A 17,917-nucleotide genomic window follows, 5' to 3' on the forward strand; every position below is an offset into this window, starting at 1 on the left:
TTTAAAGGAAGCATATTTATTGTAAAGGAAGAATTATTTCCCACGGAGAGGAAAATCATAATACTGCTTGTGATGTTGCTCTGCATAAGAAAAGCTGGCAAGATCTGGCTATGGCATCATGAACTAACAAAACCCAGAATGATACTGTTGAATGTATATTTCCAAAACAGCTGATAGTGACTAAAGAAAAACCTACTTTTCTGGGGTATTTTTTCCTGCAATACTTATTCCTTCTTTTGCTTAAGCAATTGAGGTGCAAAAGGCAAGACTTAGTTATGGGATTTAGTTTGATGTTCCAAGAAAAATGTCATTAAAAAAAAAAAAAAGGCTGCTGTTTCTTTGCTATTTGGTTCTGTAAAGCCCTTTCATGTTGAGTAGCAATTTATTCTAGAAATGACACCATCAAATTCCACTGTCAGGAACAGCGGGAGATGCTGACCTTTAAATTTCTTTAGTTCACAATGGATTGTTTAGCTGTGTTTATATCAGCAGGGCATGATCATAGTCCTTTTCTGCAAATGCCCACTAGTTACTTTTCATCCTAAACAAGCAGTCATGAAAACTGTGTCCAGATTTACATCAAAGCATGTTTCCAAAGTTCTGTTTATCTATACTCCTGTACCCTTTTTTCTCCCAACACAATGTGTGACAGGGAGAGTACCTGTGCACTCAGCCCATGTGGATTGAGCCATTATTTAATGAAGAATATAAAACCAATCAGCTCAGCTTATCACCTCTTTGTTTTTTTCAAGGAGTTCAGAAACATAGGGACAGCTTTAACAACTTTTTTTTTTTTTAATGGGTTTGTTTTCATCTGTCCTGAAAACATATACCAAAGAGAGAGAGTCTTGTTACTTACTGTTGGACCAACTGCCTTCTAAGGATTTTGTAGCACTGCCTTCAAAAGAGCACTGAAGGCCAAAATGATAGAGTAGCTGCTGCCCTAGTAGATATGGTATGTGGTGCTGTCATCGGAATTGATTCAGCTGAGTATTTTTGCTCTGTTCCTTTGATATACCTTTTATTAGTGGTTCACTATCTTTAGTGATTTCATAGAATCATAGAATGGTTTTGGTTGGAAGGGACCTTATAGATCATCTAGTTCCACCCCCCTGCCATTGGCAGGGACACCTTCCCCTAGACCAGGTTACTCAAAGCCTCATCCAGCCTGGCCTTCAACACCTCCAGGGACAACATTGCTATTTTCCATTGAAATTCCATGCTTGCTCTGACTGTTTGGTTATATACTCTCAGATTTCCAAGGTGCTATGTATCCTTGTACAAGTATTTTCTAACGGCATATGCATTAGACAGAAGGCCACAATTTCATAGCTTACAGGCATACAAGGCCAAAATAATATAGTAGGTGCAGGACTGTGAAAAGGTATGTAATGGTGTCAACATATGGTCATGATTCAGTCGAGTATTTTCTTAGTAGTCTCCTTAGTTAATTAATTTGGTAGCATTTCTTCCACCTGGATGCCTGCTTTCTCTTGCATATGGATAAGGGTTGGTGCATAGTGCCATGATGACCATGGTGTATGGGTGGGTTTTCTCAAAACTGAGAGCTGACCGTGTCAGCTGATGAAACTGGATATTTTCCTAGTGCAGATGTATCTCTTGACCTGGGTACTGCCATTATGGTATCAATTTTGTAATGGACTTTTATTTCATTCATCAATAATTTGATGAATAATAAGTAATTATTTGAGCAGAAAGAAAATGTGTTTTACTAGGTCCAGTCCATTTCCTTAGCCCAAATAGTAGAAATTGCTATTTCTGCTATAGTAGCACAATAGTAGAAATTGAGACAAAACACCTGGTAGTTGAGGCACTGATTTGGCACAGAAGAACATGGCAAAGCAGTGTTTCAAATGTTAGTCTGTCACTGCCTATGTGAGCCCTCTAACCAATCAGCTATCCTCTCTTCTGAGGTAGAAATCTGCCTTTTCATCAGAAAAGATCTTTGTTGTGGTTTAGTTCAGAACAATAAAACATTGTAGAATCAGAAACTTTCTTAGCAGGTCTAGCATTATTCTGTAGTATTATTACTGGCTATAATCTGTAGTAGAGAGTAGTGGAATTGAGGAGCTGCTCTCAATTTGATTTACTCAGCTTACAGCAAAGCAGCTGCACAGACGATTCATCTGTGAGGTTGTCTGTCGACTTGTTCTTGGAAAGCCGTGACTCCAGATAAACAATGAGCAAGTATTTTTGCATTGTGTCATATCCTCTGTCTCTTAAAAGATGTTCCTGCATTGTATCTAGATTATCTTGCAAGAGATTTAAAAAGACTAGAATATCATTGTCATGATTTTCTTGTCAAAACAATGATATGCATTAAATATAAACAGTTACCTTAAAAGCACCCCTCCAGCCTTCCTCTTTCACATCTGTTAAAGTTTGTGCAGTTCTTGCACTTTCCACAATCTTTTCTGCATGTGTCAGGAGGACCCTGCTGAATTTTCATGAGTTCATATATATTGATCCTGTGATTAAGAGTTCTGGTCAAGGTGATCTGTTCCTATTTCCTTCTGAATGTCAGGAGAAAGCAAAAGGATTGCAGTCAGAAAACCTGATTATTGTCTCTCTCACTCAAGGCAAAGGAAAGAGAATAATAAGCCTGACTTTAGGTTGCATGAGACTGTGCATTTAGCAGGCCCAATCAAGAAAATGGAACACAGCAGGGTGTGAAGGTCTGGGGAAATACTTATATCCAACATCACCACTTAAAACTACTCTGCTAAGTCTGTGTGGGCAGCACAGAGTAGCAGATCACTCAGAAAACACAGTTCAGAATTTTAGGGCTTCTCCTGGTCCCTTCTGATCAGCAGACACTATATACCCTCTCAAATTCTATAATGGTGCCTTCAGTTATCCACAGGAAAGAGATGGGTGAAGAATTTACTTCATTAGAGTGCGGTGAAATGCAGTTTACTCTCAAGGCTGATGATTACAGTTGTAAATAGATTTTTATTTTGAAGGATGCTGGTTGACTTTTGCTTCATTCAGATGAAAATTTTTGCGCTTGACAGCAGGAGGAGAAGGAACCAAATATGTATTGACCATGAAAATGGAAGAGAGTCAAAGGCTGCAATGGGGAGGCAGAGATACTGCACATGACAGCTTTTAACTAAGGCAGATAAGCTATGCTGCAACTTATCTGCAGTGTTAGGAAATGATGGTTTCCTCACTTTCTTCCTTTTATTTTTCTCTTGAAAGACTGCAAGTAATGCAGTAATATATAGTAATGCTATATCGCTACCCTTTGTGTACAAGGTTAGGACAGTTAGGGTTCTCTTTGAGACATTACCCTGTCTGTGTAGGCGGCAAATGTGGATTGTTTTGAACACATGAAGCTGAAAAGTTCTCTTCTCTTTCAAGGACTCATGTCTTACTTGCATTGATCCATCCTTCAAAGCTCATTTCTGAATCTCCTGTGCCTGATAACCTGGTACCCGTATGTTTGACAAGGTTGAATTTCCTGACCATACTTTCTGCTCCCAGTTGAAAATTTATTCTTTAGCTCCACCTCCTGGCTCTTAGTCCATGGAAATTAGGTTTATTGGGAATCACAGAGCCTCAAGAAGGGATCAGAAGTATTCGTCCTAGTTTACAAGCATTAGTGTAGAGGTGTATTTGGGGCCATTTTAGCTGGGGCAAACCAGAATTTGTTGAGCCCACTCATACTGGTTTTCCACAGAAGCAGACGTTTTGATGAAGAGGTGGACAATGGAATATGTAGCTTATAGTTTCTGCTTTTTGTTGGGCTTTTGGTTTCTCAACGGTAGCAGTTTCAATACATCACAGACATCACAAAACAGTCTTCTCTTTATGACTGTTTTTTCTCTAGTACTTCCTCAATCTCATGGGGGTGGGGAGGTACAGAAGAAATCGTCTGACACTGAAACATTAAAATAAAGATCTCTGAGGCCTTGCAAAGGAGTCTTGATTCACGCAGGGAGAATTGCTTTGACCGTGCTCATCCTATTCAACCAGGAACTGCCCAAGAAGTGGAGGAATAGAGCTTAGCCATCTGGATTTAAGAAGCTGAAAAGCATGTCTCTTCCACGACAGCTGCGAGAAAAGAGGTAGTGTGTCTCTCCCTCCTTCCGCCTCCCCACAAGCCTACGTGTAACTGCTATGATCTGTTCGTTTAATTTGGATACAGGCTTCTTTAAGGATTCTAAAAAACTTGTTATTATTGTAGTGTCCAAACTATTGGGCTGCTCAGTGTGGAGCATGCTATTTCTTAAGTTGGAGTGGACTTTCTTTCTTTGCCTGGGCAAAATTCACCACCTAGGACAATAGTGGGTCATTGTCCTCTTTCTAGCTGCAAGCAGTTTCCCTTTTACTGGCGTTTGTGATATGAGTGTTTGTGATATGACTAATTATATCTCTTGATCTCCATAACCACATCCCTCTTCACAGTAAGTGGTAGTATTTAGGGTGTTGTGGGTGGTGCTGATTCATGTCATTCTCCCCGTACAGCAAGCTGTTGCAAGACTTTGCATCATTCCTTCAGCCTTCCAGATGGGCTACGCGTTGTGGAAGCCCCTGCTTGGGGTATTCTCCTAGCAGAATAAACTGAGCCAACTGCCATGCTTTTTCTATTATCAGAATATTTAACATCATGTAAGCTTGGCATTTCTTAGATGATCCTTTTCAAAGTTTCTCTACCTCATTTATTATCCTTTTTTCCTCATTCTTGATCCTTTTTACTGAAGTGTTAATATAGATACCACTTAAACAACGTTCAGTTGTAAGATTGAAGCAAAGGTGAATTTGTCTTTTGTTTGTCCAAGATGTTATACCAAGAAGAAGGTCCCAGAGGGAAAAGCACCTGCCAATCTGTGCTGTTTTACTGTGTGGATAATATAGACAAGAAACATAAGAGTATGGTCATATGGCTGCTCTTTAGGTGTTCCTGCAGGGATCCTTCCTTCTCTCTTGCTTCAAGTCCAATACTTTCCGGGATCTGTAAAGCTTATTCTAACCTTGCCCACTGTCATGTGTTCCTTCACACATTTTTGACATTTTCTAACAATTATCTTTGTGCTTGCTTCAGGTTATCTGCTGTGACTGGGAGATCTCCCTGTAAATATTTGCTAGGCTACTCGTTCTTTTTTTAAAGTCTCTTTAAGAAGTCTGCTTTACTATGATATTTACACTTTTTGACAACATTTTGACTGCTGATGCAGGCACCACTAGTTATGATATAGAACATAATAGAACTAGTAGAACACACAGAACTTTGTTTCTTTGCTTTTTCTTTTTTTTTTTTTTTTTTCTCCCCTGTTTGTGCTTATCCTTCTGTCTTATATGTATAAGGTACATTGTATGCATCTTACACATACAGTGTAAGGTTTTTAGGAATTAGCTCTGGCCTGTCAGTGTCCAGAGCACCTAGCACAACAGAACTGTTTCCTATTCCCTACAGTAATGCAGTAATAATAACAGCATAAATCGTGGTATACAATGATCTCCTTAGAATAAAGGTTACTGCTGCAGGGTTATTGTAAGTCTACTAGATGCTGTAGGAAGGATTAAGAATATATCTTCAGCTGATCATGTTTCTCAGGAAAAACTTACCAGCTCAAGTGTTTCTTTTGTAGTCCTGCTACTCTAGCAAGCCTAGGAACAACAGAGATGTTTTTCAGGCTTGGTGAATCTTCACAATGGTCACTGACTTTTGCTGAACTTACAGAAACTTGACATCTCAAGATCAGACCTCCAGAGGAAAAGAACAACACCACGAGTTTCTAAATTCTTGGTTTTGACACTATATAACATGATGTTGCCTAACTAATTTTGTTCTGTATGGCATAGAGACCTCCAAAGGCTAATGTCAGTATGAGTAACCTAAATCTTTTGTTCTTGCTTCACAGTGATTTTGACCAGCTTCCAGATGATGTACCTGTTTCAGCTAACATTGCAGATATTGAAGAGAAGAAAGGCTTTTCTAATTATTATGTAAGAAGGGAGATTTATCCTGTCTTTATATGCCCTCATCTGTGACTGGTTTGGTTGTGGGAAGCAAAATGCAGTTAATCTGGTGTAGTTCTTTTTAGCATGAATAGTTCTGTGCGGAGAACTTCTCAGTGCTTCTTTTTTTTTTCTGGAATGGAGGTTAGTCTATCACAGATTTAGTCTAAAAATTTGTCTGGGTGAAATGTGACAGAGGTATCCCCCAACATTGTTTGTTTCCTAAATTCTTACTTAATTTCTGATTTATTTCCTGTTAGAGTGCTGTACCTTTGGTCAAGATAGTGGAAAAGGAATTCAAAGAGGGTAGAAGGGCAGGGTCTTGTCTTCATTACCGTGTGGTACTGCCAAGTTAGGATGCTTCCATCTCCACAAAAGCTAGCGTATTAATAAGTCATGAAAGAGCACAAAGGAAGGAAATAGTAGGATGAAAGAGCACACAAGAAGGGGACAGTAGGGAAAAGAACTATGAGATTTTCTGAAGAGGGATTTTGGATAAAATCAGCTCAGTCTGACTTCTGCAGGGTGTGCTGCTTTTGCTGGAGACATTGCTCATAAAACCTTCCCACTGCAGTATGTGGGTTTTACTCTGGAATATAGTGATGCTTGGTTGCTCTGTCTTTATGTTTTCTGAAGGATCTGGCTGCAACGTGATTTGGAGGTCAGTGCATGGAAATCATGGGCTCCTATAGAGCAAAGCAATTATGGCAAGAGATAAGAAATACGATAGTAGTTGGAGGAAGTCAGACCATAATTTCTGAAATTGTGTACTTTAAAGTCAAAAAGAAGCAGGAATACCTCCAACTCTGAAAATCAATTCATTTAGATATCTGTCTATAGATTTAGGTGTCCAAAGAATCCTAGTGTAAAATATTTGTATTTACCTCCCTAATATGTTTTGTTTGTCACTGCGGGAAGGAGTGTAAACATAGACCAGCATCTAGTCATTTCAGGTTTCCTTATAAGTTTGTGTAACAGAAAGTAGCCACAGGGACAGGATTCACAGGAAAGATGGACCCACATGTCTACCGCACTTCTGGTGCTAATTTGTTATTTTCTAGTACCTGAGTCTGCAGATGCTTAACTGAAGTCTTGCTTTCCATTCTGCCCAAACCAATATTCCCACTACCAGGGCACTGATCTTACTTTCCTATTGTATGTCTCACTTTCATTTGGTAAGTATTTATAGGGATGAACATCAGCCTGAATCCCCATTCTCTGTTTCAGATGTTTGTCATTGAAGTAAAGCTTAAAGGTGGTGGTAGATACCTGATTTTCCGACGTTATCGTGAGTTCTATGCCCTGCACACCAAACTAGAGGAGAGATATGGGCCAGAGAGCAAAAATAGCCCTTTCACCTGCACACTCCCCGTATTGCCAGGTAAGCTGTCAGTACCAAATCTTTGCAAAATCAGCAGCTTCCTCTGCCCCACGCTGTCCTAAACAATGCATTGTAGGGAAGTAGTTGTGACAAAGAACTAGTTCCCATCTGTGGATGCTGGAGAAGTCAAGTTCCATTGGCAGTCCCTCCACTTGTGGAGTTCATTTAGAAACCTAAAATCCTACAGAAAATACGTATTTTCTTGGAAATCCTACTGTCTCCTGATTGCTTCATTTCTCTGACAATCTCCATTTTATTTTTTTTTTTCAATATCTGTGACAGGTTTTATATTTTCCAGGAAAAGTTTATGTTGGGGCCAAAAAGGAAATTGCTGAGAACAGGATTCCTATCCTAAATATCTACATGAAGGTAAAACTTAAAATTAAGGTAGAGATTACGCTGAGCACTGCAGATACTTACACCTTGAAATCAGCTAAGAGAGACAGTACTTTTGTAGTCCTGCATATCTGCTTCTCTCCGTGTTGTTTTTCCTGAAGACATAATGTCCACACTGTGGGACAACCTGTGGTGCTATTCCCCAGATTGTTTAGACTGCAGGATCCGCTAGAGTACGCAGTTCGCAAAGGCTCGCTCCCTGCCTTAATATATAGATAGATATCCTTACCAAAAAAACCAACCTCAAGATGCATGAGGAAATGGTGAAACACCAGGCGTTGCATGAATATAGAGTTAATATGTGCACCTAAAGTACTAGGAGAGTGAGGTGGGCTTCTGGGTGTACCTGCTCTACAGTAGAAGACACAGCCAGTAACATTGAAGAGAGAAATTCTTTGTGTGCAGGTTAACCGAAGACCTGACTTTAAATCAGTAAAGGTCTGAAGCACTGGCCAAGATTTCCAGTGCTTAAGATTGCCTTCTTTCCACAGTCATTCATGCTCTGAAGGGAAACACAAAGAGCAATTTATTCCTTCTGCAGTAAATCAGGCACAAAAAGAGTGAAGCAATACATTGGCCAGCTCCAGGAGTAAACAGGAGAAACTGTCAGCTGTTCAGCTGTGTCCTGCTGAGTGAGAAGGGAAAGGAGGGAGATTTCTGGCAGTAATGAATATCCTTCATGACCCTGTAGGTCAGAGAGGCATATTTGTTACATGTAAATAAATAGAGAATTGGTCTCTCCCACTGTTACACTCTGCTTCCTACTTGCTGTTGGCACAGAACCTACTCTGCCTACCCGTTTGGGTGTTGATGGATGAAGAGGTCCGGCTGTTCTTCTACCACTCAACCTTTGATGGTGAACAGGTGCCTCACAGACTGAGACGGCTTCGCCCACGGACACGCCGAGTGTAAGTGATTGACATGTTTTTTCAGTATTGCTTGATGTAAGAGATGCTGTCCAATTTTTGGGGAGGAGAGAGATGAGGATCACCACTGTGTTTTCTAAGTGAATCCATGAAGTCCTAATATGAGTATCTTTGTGGTAGAGTGAATGCAGGGTATTTCCTGTTTTCGGTAATCTCAAATTTTTTAAAGGGGATGTGGTACTTGCACTAAAGGAAAAACTCTAAAATGGGAGTATAGCTTGCCTTTAAAAAGATGCTGCTCAGCTCTATCTGCTGATAATTCTTTAATGGTAATACCTATTATAATGTGCAGGATATACAGGCCAAGCTTAAAGACATAGGCTTGCACCACTGAAGGTAATGTGAGTTTTGGCACTGAAATCAGTGAGATCTGGTTCAGACACTAAATGAAACTGAATACTTAATTTGTTCCTGTCCTTTGTCTAAACAGGGGCCTGTCCTACATAGCAGCATTGACACCCCTTTGGAGAACTGCTAAGTAGACGTCATACTTCATTACCCTTCAGACAAATTAATTCTCCTTTCAACATAGCAAAGATGGACCCGCTTCCTTTTCACTTATCTCAAACAGTGCGAAAACTGCATGTGTGTATGATGGCAGAGTTTGAACTGAATGCCATAAATGCTAGAAACAGGGATGCCCAGAAGGCAGAGTAGGGGAGCTGAGCAGTGCTGTGGAAGAGAGGTCCAGGATACAGACTGTATTGAGAATTCCATCTGTTCTTAGCAGCAGACACCATCGGATTGCTGGTGCTCTGCACTGAAACACAGAGAACTGGGGCAATGTTGTTGTTGCATCCATATTTATTTACCTCAGTGCTGTGCACAGATTCTCATGCAGTTTCTCCAGTGATCTATGGCATGCCTGCCTCTTAAACAATGAAAATGCAGACATGGTACTACTGATCGTGTAGTATTTTTGATGACTAGAAAGACATTTACTTCTCTGTTGTCTCCTTTCTTTGCAGTAAAAGCATTTCACCTCAAGTGCCTACTTCTGACCGCACGGCAGCTCCACGGGCTGAGGTGAGTACTCTGCACGATCTGTCATAGGATGGGAGATTAAACTCTGTTTTACTTTGGTATCTCATTGATCAAGTTGCCTTTTCCAATTAGAGCTTGGGGAAAGAAGGGAAAGTGAAATCGACACAGAAAAGCAATTGTTTTTAACAACAGGGAATGAAACAAAGGATGGAAAGAAGTGTTCTGTTCCTCCTAGCTTTAGTAATAAGAAGGTCCATTGTGAAGTCAGAATGACAGGAGGCTCAAAATTGATAGGCACATACAGCTTACGACCAAATGTTCCACATTTACATAGTGATACCCATAAATTAAATTTAAAACAAGCACAAACTTCAGTCTCATTGACTTCAGCAGAAGTTTAGAATCTTTGCAGTTGAGTCATCTTAGTATTTTCTGTAACATAACTGTTTTACTGAAAAGTGCCTTCTCTTTTGCTGTATACTGTCTTGGTATGAAGCACACGGAACTGCTTTGTAACCAGCGCTTGCCTGAGTATGGTCTTGCTTCCTGGAACACATAACTTTGCCATGTAAGATTAAAAAAAAAAACCCACGCAAATGCTTTGAGGTTTGTTGGTTTTTTTTTTTTTTTTTACAGTGAGTATGGCAGGTCTTGGATCAGTCATACCTCTTGCGTTTTATCTATTTTATCTAATATTAATTTATTAATATTGAATATACCTACTAAAACTTTTCAATAGATTAAAAAAAGGCTTTTGAAAGAGCTGTTGAGTAGACATGTTAACTACTAGCACAACAGTAGCCATTGTCTTTTTTTCTTTATTAGGAGACTCTTGGCATTACCAAGACCAAAAGAACCATGACAACACAGAATAAAGAACACCCTTTCATTTTTACTCCTCCAAGACCATTTAAATGGCTACCATGTTCTCTAAGGATGATGGGGAAGATGTGCATTTTTGTTAACTTGGCCACTTGAATTATTCAAGGACGGCTTGTTAGGGTGGTAGTATCTGCTTACCTCCTTTTTCTTTTTCTTTTTTCCCTGAAACGGGCATCTAAGTTCCATTTTAACTAGATGTCAATTTCCCAGACTTCCCCAAATCTCTCAGTTCAGTATGCAGGCCTGAAAGCTAGATAAAAAAACAGCATTTAGTAACTAACAACAGTTAGTTACCCTTAAATTAGGACACACCACTTCTGCAATTTTTTTTTTAAGGCTCTTCGTGATGTTTTGTAGCAAATAAGAAAGCTGTTAAAACTGCAACAAGAAAAAAAAATATATATTTCTTTTCAGTTCTCAGGATTTCAAGTTTTCAAGTTGTCAATTGTCTTCAGCTCTGTTGACTTACTTGCTTTTAAGTGTTTTCAACTTCTTTATTTCTCCGGTGGTCAATGTCCTGCACTTTAAGAATCTTAGCATGTAGCACTCAGAGCTGTGTCTGTCCTAGTGCTTTAGCCACTTCTTCAAATAATTTTTGCGTGTGCTGAGTAGGAGAAGAAATTGTGAGAACTGCAGACTATGGATATTATACATGACCTTTCCCCAGAAATACATCTGTGATGACAAAGTGCATATTATCGTGCTGCTTTATGCTCTTACCCCAAGAAGAGAACAGAAAGAAAGATTCACTTTTGTAATTCTGTGAATTAATAACTTCAGTGTTATTACTTTCCATAGGCACTGTTTGATTTTTCTGGAACCAATAAACTGGAACTCAGCTTCAAGAAGGGAGCCTTGATCTATCTACTTAGCAGAGTAAACAAAGACTGGTTGGAGGTAAGACTGCATCAGTGGTACTGAATAATTACCATACCTTGAAATATATGAGTAGAAAGGGCTCTCCTAGTACTTGGGACCTGTCTCCTCCTTTCAAGGAGAAATTGTATCATAATCAGGTCTAACTGTCAAGAATAAATCCTTGACTCCAAATTTGAAATTGTTTCCTTCCTTGATGGATTTTAGCTTACCAATTTTCTGCCTTCTAGACTTCAGTTTTCATTTGCATTTGCTTCTGCTGGAATGTTTTTAAATTCTTTGGAAGTGATTAGAACACAAAAAGGCCACAGAAAGGAGATGGAAACTCCATTTCAGCGATTAATTGGTTTCTTGCCTCAGGGGGAGTTGCTATATACTTCATGCTTCATACCACAACACACGTCAGCCTGATTAGAGAGAACTTGGGCAATGCAGCAATGTTCTGAAAAAGGATGAGGAGAACATACTGTGTGTTTGCTGATATGATGTCTCTGCTTGCTCAAACACCACAGCCTTCCTTGGTAACCATCTGACTCTCATTTTTTACACACTGTTTCACTCCCCCGCCTTGAATTTGACTACACGATTGTATAATCTTTTCGTAGGGATGCCATCAGGTCACTTCCATAGCCTTTGTTTTCTTGATCGCAGCAGAAAAATTCTTACTGTTGTTGCCATGGAAATTAATTGATTTCCAGAACTTATTGCATAAGGCCAAAATGGCACGGTTTTCTTCATTCTAACACTTCCTATTATTCCAGGGAACAGTTGATGATGCCACTGGGATTTTCCCATGTGCTTTTGTGAAGATCATAAAAGATTTACCACAGCAGGAAGACACAGTTAATAAAGTTCGCTGTTATTACCATGATGAGACTATGAGCACTGTCAGGTAATAAGAAAATAGCCTTCCAGTTTACTGCTGAAGAAATGATGACAATTCTCTTTTCATGGTGTATAATGATTACATTTGTTCTTGTTACAGGGATATCTCAGTGGAAGAGGACCTGAGCAGCATTCCATCATTCAAAGATCTCATGGAATTAATGAGGTACAATGCAAGCAGTTAGTAATGTGCTTAGTATCATTTACACATTTGTAAAGTTCCTTCCAGTCCTGGATTTTCCACATGCTGCTTCGTCATCACCACATTTTGGGTGTGAAATATTTTTCAAGTGTCCTGAAGAGTTGTACTTTGATTTGGCCTAGAGCCATCTGTGCAGACACTAATCTGCCTTGGAATTGTCAGTAAGTATGGAATGCCACATGATTCTAACAGTTATACTGGGTAGAAGTTTCCATTTCTTGTTCTAGGATCAGAGCCATACCCCCATGCAAGGATCTTTTGTCGAATATATTTCTTCAGGAGGCAGGACACTGCCTTCTAACACCTGTTAAAATAGTGTTAATCTAGGTTAATCTAGTGTTGAACATCAAATGTTAGTAATAGAATACCTACTAGTAATAGAACACCTAATGGAAGAATAATATTCTTCCGTTCCTTAAACCTGCCCTCCCCGCAAAAAAAAAAAGCAACTGTAAGTAGGCAAAAGTGGGTAGTAACTACAGTCAGCTCTTATGTATGGGAATTTTATCAAACTCATAGATGCATTGTGCCATGCATGGGGTGTTCCTGGAAATGGTTCTTGGTTCTGACAGTTTTTTTAGCTTAAACACAATACAGCATGAATGTGGCTGTATGCTTTCTAGTACTAGCTGTATCAAGAATGGCAAGACACCCAACGCTTTGTGTGGCTTTTAGCAGAATGAATTAGATTGCCGGCTTATTGTTAATGATGCAGTGCCTCCCATGCATGCCTTGATTTCTGGGGATCAACCCATTTCTTTTCTGCTAGGCGGGAGTTTGGCCGAGATGACATTGTTTTGAATTACCGGGACCTTGACGGTGATCTGATCCGGCTGCTCTCTGATCAAGACGTTGAACTCATGGTGTCTCAGAGCAGCAGAAAGCCCTCTGAGAACCATTTCTTCCCTTGGAAGTTGCACATCACTCACAAAGATGACCTGGATGTCTACAACACTAGTCCAGGAATAGGTGCTACTCAAACAGCAAAAGCAACATAAGTGCTATATAAAAATGTTCCAGTAGTATGTAGTACAGTCCTTCCGTAATCCCTCTCCGCAGACAGTTTCCTTTAACAAGCCTTTGAAGTAGGCTTGAAAAGAGTAATTTTTAGTAATATATTACCTTTCAATGTAAAATCTGTACTTAGTTAGCTTTTTCAGCTTTTTAGCACTCCCCTGTAATAGAGATGTCTGCATAGAGACCACAGAAAATGAGGAATAAAGAAATAAGATCACTGGCCATATTCATGAAGCAAATCAGTGTTAGTCTGCAATAGAGGTTTAGTGTCCTGAGCCTCAAGACCTGCTCTAATCTCTATTCTCGCTCCCAGAGCTAATTATTTGTCCAGAATGTCTTCATAAGCTTTTTTTCTAGACTGCCATAATTTTCTCTTCACTTGCTGATATGAAGGTTTGTGTGCCAGTGCTTATGAATGCACAATTATTTCTGTTACATGGGAGTCTGACTGGGCATTCAGAGCTTGCTCTGGGAGCATCAAGAAAACTTTCCTATTTCAGTGAAGAAATTACAGCCCGCCTTTGCTTTCTTCTTCCAATATTTTGAATTCTGTGAATGAAACATAGTACACCTGTGGTGTACCTCATAGACATTCTTGTAATTGTACAGACTACTGGATTCCGGGAAAATTTGTGTGATACCTATTCAAATAGCAATTTCTTCTCTGCCCGTCTTCTGCTTTCTGACACCTCATTGCAAAGTAGAACTAACAAGAAATTACTGTATCACATTCTTCAACAAATAAAGTTACATAAGAGTGTATTTTATCAGTTTCTAGTCAAAAGACGGTTTCTTTGAGGGGTGAAATAATTTGCTTTTTTTTTTTTTTTTTGCATGAAAGTGAGAATTTTGAAAAAGAATTTGAAAGCTATTCAGCTTTCCTTAAAGAGTAGTTCATTATTTAATGAAAATATATCTTGCAATAATTTCTTTAATGCTCATGCAATTAAAATATTTGTTTCTTTAACAAATTTACCGCTACTTGTAAGAATTACAAGTTATATACGTTTTACATACAATATTTTAGGTATCATAGAATTTATTTTAAAAACACCATGCAGTCATGGTGTTAAAAATACACCACCATGTATAAATATAATCAGTAAAAAATAAGTTAAAAGAGCTTTCAAACACTATGCTTTGGATTTGACTGTTGATTTCTGTGGCATTAAGCTACAATTCTTCATTTTAAAAAAATCTTTGTCCTTGATCTGCTGCTAAAATTCGCACAGGCAAAAGGGAAGATTAACAAGTATCTGAAGGTACTAAGGAACAGTTAAATAATGAAGCATGAATAACTAACCTGCCCCTCCCAAAATTGGCAATATAATGTTTTCTCTTTTTCTTAGGTGTTACCTGTAATGTTATCAGGTAACAAGATCTTCAACAACAACAAAAGTATTTAAGGTGACTTATCCCTTAAACTCTGTTTTTTTTTCTTTCCTGATGTATATACATAAACTTATTTGTATACATAAGCTTTAATATTCTATTACCTGTAGTCCTGCATTTATGCATATATGTGTATTGGAAATAAAGGGAAGAGTTTGTATTTGAAGATAAGCATATTTTTTTCTATATTGGGATCCATAAATCATTTCTTCCTTGACACTTTATTAGGTGCTTAGTTTTGGCAGCATAACAATCCTGAACAGACTTGTATAAGAAAGTGTGCTCTTGAAAGAGTTGTAAGACATGCTACAGGCCACATCTGCTTCCCAGATACAAAGGTTCCACCTGAAGAATCCGTGCATATTAAATTTCAGAGGTAGGTAACATATTCAGAAGAGACTCAGATTATGTCTTCCTTTTTTTCCAATGATGGAAGGTTCTAGTTAACATTATTTTACTAAAACATTACAAAATGTAACCTCCCACTTCAAAGGCATTGTAGCAACGTGGTTTAGGAAGGAGATGAAGTCATATACGATGATAATGTTAGTAATCTTACACCTTGTGATAAAGAAAAGAATGCATTGTAAATTTGAAGCCTAATTGGCATGCATGGCCTGCAAAGCTTCTGGTGTGCAGGGTTACTTGTTTTAGCAGTTCAACAGAGCAAATAACATCTGAAGATTTGCACTAATGGCTGGATCCTGCGGTGTAACCAGCAACTCAGCAAGTCTGCCTGAAGATGGAGGAGCTGTTTGAGTGAGGAAGGAATGGGAGGGAAAATGTCTGCTGGGGAAACAAGAAACTTATTTTCTAAGGGTGGGGGAAGAACGTACATAATCTTACTGGCCTCTGAAAATCACAGCAGAATTCCTTTCTGCCTTTATACTGTAATGCAAAGTAAATTGTGCCCATCCAGGAAAGTCACATATTCCCCACCTTGTCTGCAGGTTTTAAATGCACACCTCCTGATAGTCCCAATGACACACAATTTCCTCAGATACTCTCATATTCTCCTTCTTGCTCCTCTTGCACATTTCCCTTATTCACAGTATACTTTTTTTTTCCTTGTATATTGACGTGGTTCTTGTGAGAGCCTAACTGTGCTAACTATGGTTTTGGTGGGTACTACAGGGATTTAGAGAAGGTGTAGTAGCACTGCAGGACAGCCAGGTATATTCTATATTTGGGGACTCATCTTAGCCCCCCACCCCTGTAGTTTACCCCTGAGAGCACAAACCTGAATGTGTTTTTCCCTTACAGCTACCTAACTTTCCTATAGATCTTATTATTGAAGGCTATTGGGCTAAGATTTAAAGCTGGATTTGAAACAGCATGGCTGCCTTTGATGCAGGATAACTTCAGATCAACTGTTTTCTCAAATTTTCTTTTGTTTCCTCCATACTATAATGCATGTACTATATATACTTATACTGTACTATAATACTTGTAATATATTATTAATTGTTGAAATTGGGAAAACTTACTTTTTAAAATATTACTCAAGTTAAAGGGTTACAGAGATACAGGTACTTCTTCTCCCCACCCACATATATGTGTATATATACGTACAAATAAACATAAAGTACAGAATGATCCCTGCCTTGAAGACTGTCTAGCCTAGAGTAAAGCAAGAAACGGCACTGGAGTAAAAACCAGATAATTCTATCTTAGCCTTTCTCACTTCTGCTGCAGTCAGTCCTCTTTTTTTCTGAAAATACATTAGTCCCATGGTCTGGTAATTGTTAACATGCGGATTGGCAATGACAAACTTCCTTCCCCTCCCTTCCCAGTTAAACAGTTCCATCTAAGTAAGTGCTTTTGGGGGCTAAAATAGGAAGTACATACTTCCTATTTCACAGGCAATTACACAGGCTTTCCCTGAAAGGGCGTGGTCTGCTGCTTTGAAAGCAGTATTTGAGGTGCATAGAAGATACTGCAGTTATTTTGAAGACTTACTTGCCAAGAAAATCCTGTGGTTGGTTTATACCTTCCGTCTCCAGTTTTAGGGAAGTGTGGTTTTGCTAGTTTCTGCATCAGAGGATTCTGATGCTGTGGGGGGAGGCTGGACAGGGAGAGTCACCCGTCGGGTTGGATCATCTGCCTCGCAGACAGCTCTGGATCCAGGTAAGGGAACTGCTTCCTCTCTGGGGAAAACACAATGGCAGAGAATCTGCTCTCATAGAAGATCTTTTGAGTCATTAAGAGATTCCTTAGCTGTAATGATTATTCGAGGGCTCAGCCAGCTATTTCTGGTATAAGGAAGTGGCATTCAGGAATCTGAAAGTCAATAGGAATTTAACAGGAGTTTTTTCCATGCTCCCCTAAAGTCAAAAAGAGTCTCAGCTCTGTAACTTACTTGAGTAGGTGGGGTTATTATACTTTTGAGAGAGCAATGAGAGATGGCCAACAGGATTTGAATTCCAGTATTGAACAATGTGGTCCATGGTCTTTGAACCACCCAATCCACTCTAAATCTCAACAATCCCATAAGAAAAAAAAAAAAAAGAGTTTCTTTGGTATTATTTCTACAATTTGCAACTTGTTTGGGAAGCAGCTGGAAAAGTAGCATGTTGAAGAGAAATTGGAAAGTGAATGAATATGTAAATTCAATCCCTCTAGCTCCCAGGAGCTGTGTGGTTGGGGATCATATTTTAAAGGAAAGGTGAAAAACAGAACACCATTGCAGTTCATTAGGAAGACTTTGAGCATGAAGAGCAAAAGGGTGAAGGAAGTTGAAAGCTGAGTTCTCTTCACAGATTAGGAGTATTTCTCACTGTTAGTCAGCTGAAAGAATTCCTGCACTTCCTTAAAAATGTGCATTTATTTCTTTGTTCTTTGCTCATATTGCAAGCTCACACAAGAAGAAGACATAGAATTTATCCTACAATAAATACTTGGTAGAAGTTCTTTCTGAATGTCACTCTGACATGAAGCCTAAGGAAGTTCCCTAATTCAGTTTTATTTCTCTTTATGTGAAATGAAAACAAG

The 17,917-nt window shown here is 39.0% G+C and overlaps 1 protein-coding gene across 1 annotated transcript; it reads left to right on the top strand.

The window, feature by feature from the left end:
* Positions 1-4,059: 4,059 nt before the first annotated feature.
* Positions 4,060-13,515, top strand: NCF4 (neutrophil cytosolic factor 4). The gene is made up of 10 exons (XM_074168982.1): positions 4,060-4,091; positions 5,889-5,973; positions 7,213-7,366; positions 7,665-7,735; positions 8,543-8,670; positions 9,657-9,714; positions 11,353-11,451; positions 12,192-12,322; positions 12,416-12,481; positions 13,287-13,515. Exons 1-10 carry the CDS (start codon positions 4,060-4,062, stop codon positions 13,513-13,515), a joined length of 1,053 nt encoding a protein of 350 aa, XP_074025083.1.
* The last annotated feature ends 4,402 nt before the right edge of the window (positions 13,516-17,917 follow it).

This window comes from Numenius arquata, chromosome 2 (assembly GCF_964106895.1).
Source record: "Numenius arquata chromosome 2, bNumArq3.hap1.1, whole genome shotgun sequence".
NCBI classification, from domain to species: domain Eukaryota; kingdom Metazoa; phylum Chordata; class Aves; order Charadriiformes; family Scolopacidae; genus Numenius; species Numenius arquata.

Bases quoted from the DNA above. Each gene is read 5' to 3' on its own strand.
- NCF4 (XM_074168982.1), top strand. From the start codon at position 4,060: ATGTCTCTTCCACGACAGCTGCGAGAAAAGAG. The intron at 7,367-7,664 runs GTAAGCTGTCAG...TATATTTTCCAG, and splicing joins CACACTCCCCGTATTGCCAG to GAAAAGTTTATGTTGGGGCC. The intron at 12,482-13,286 runs GTACAATGCAAG...CTTTTCTGCTAG, and splicing joins GATCTCATGGAATTAATGAG to GCGGGAGTTTGGCCGAGATG.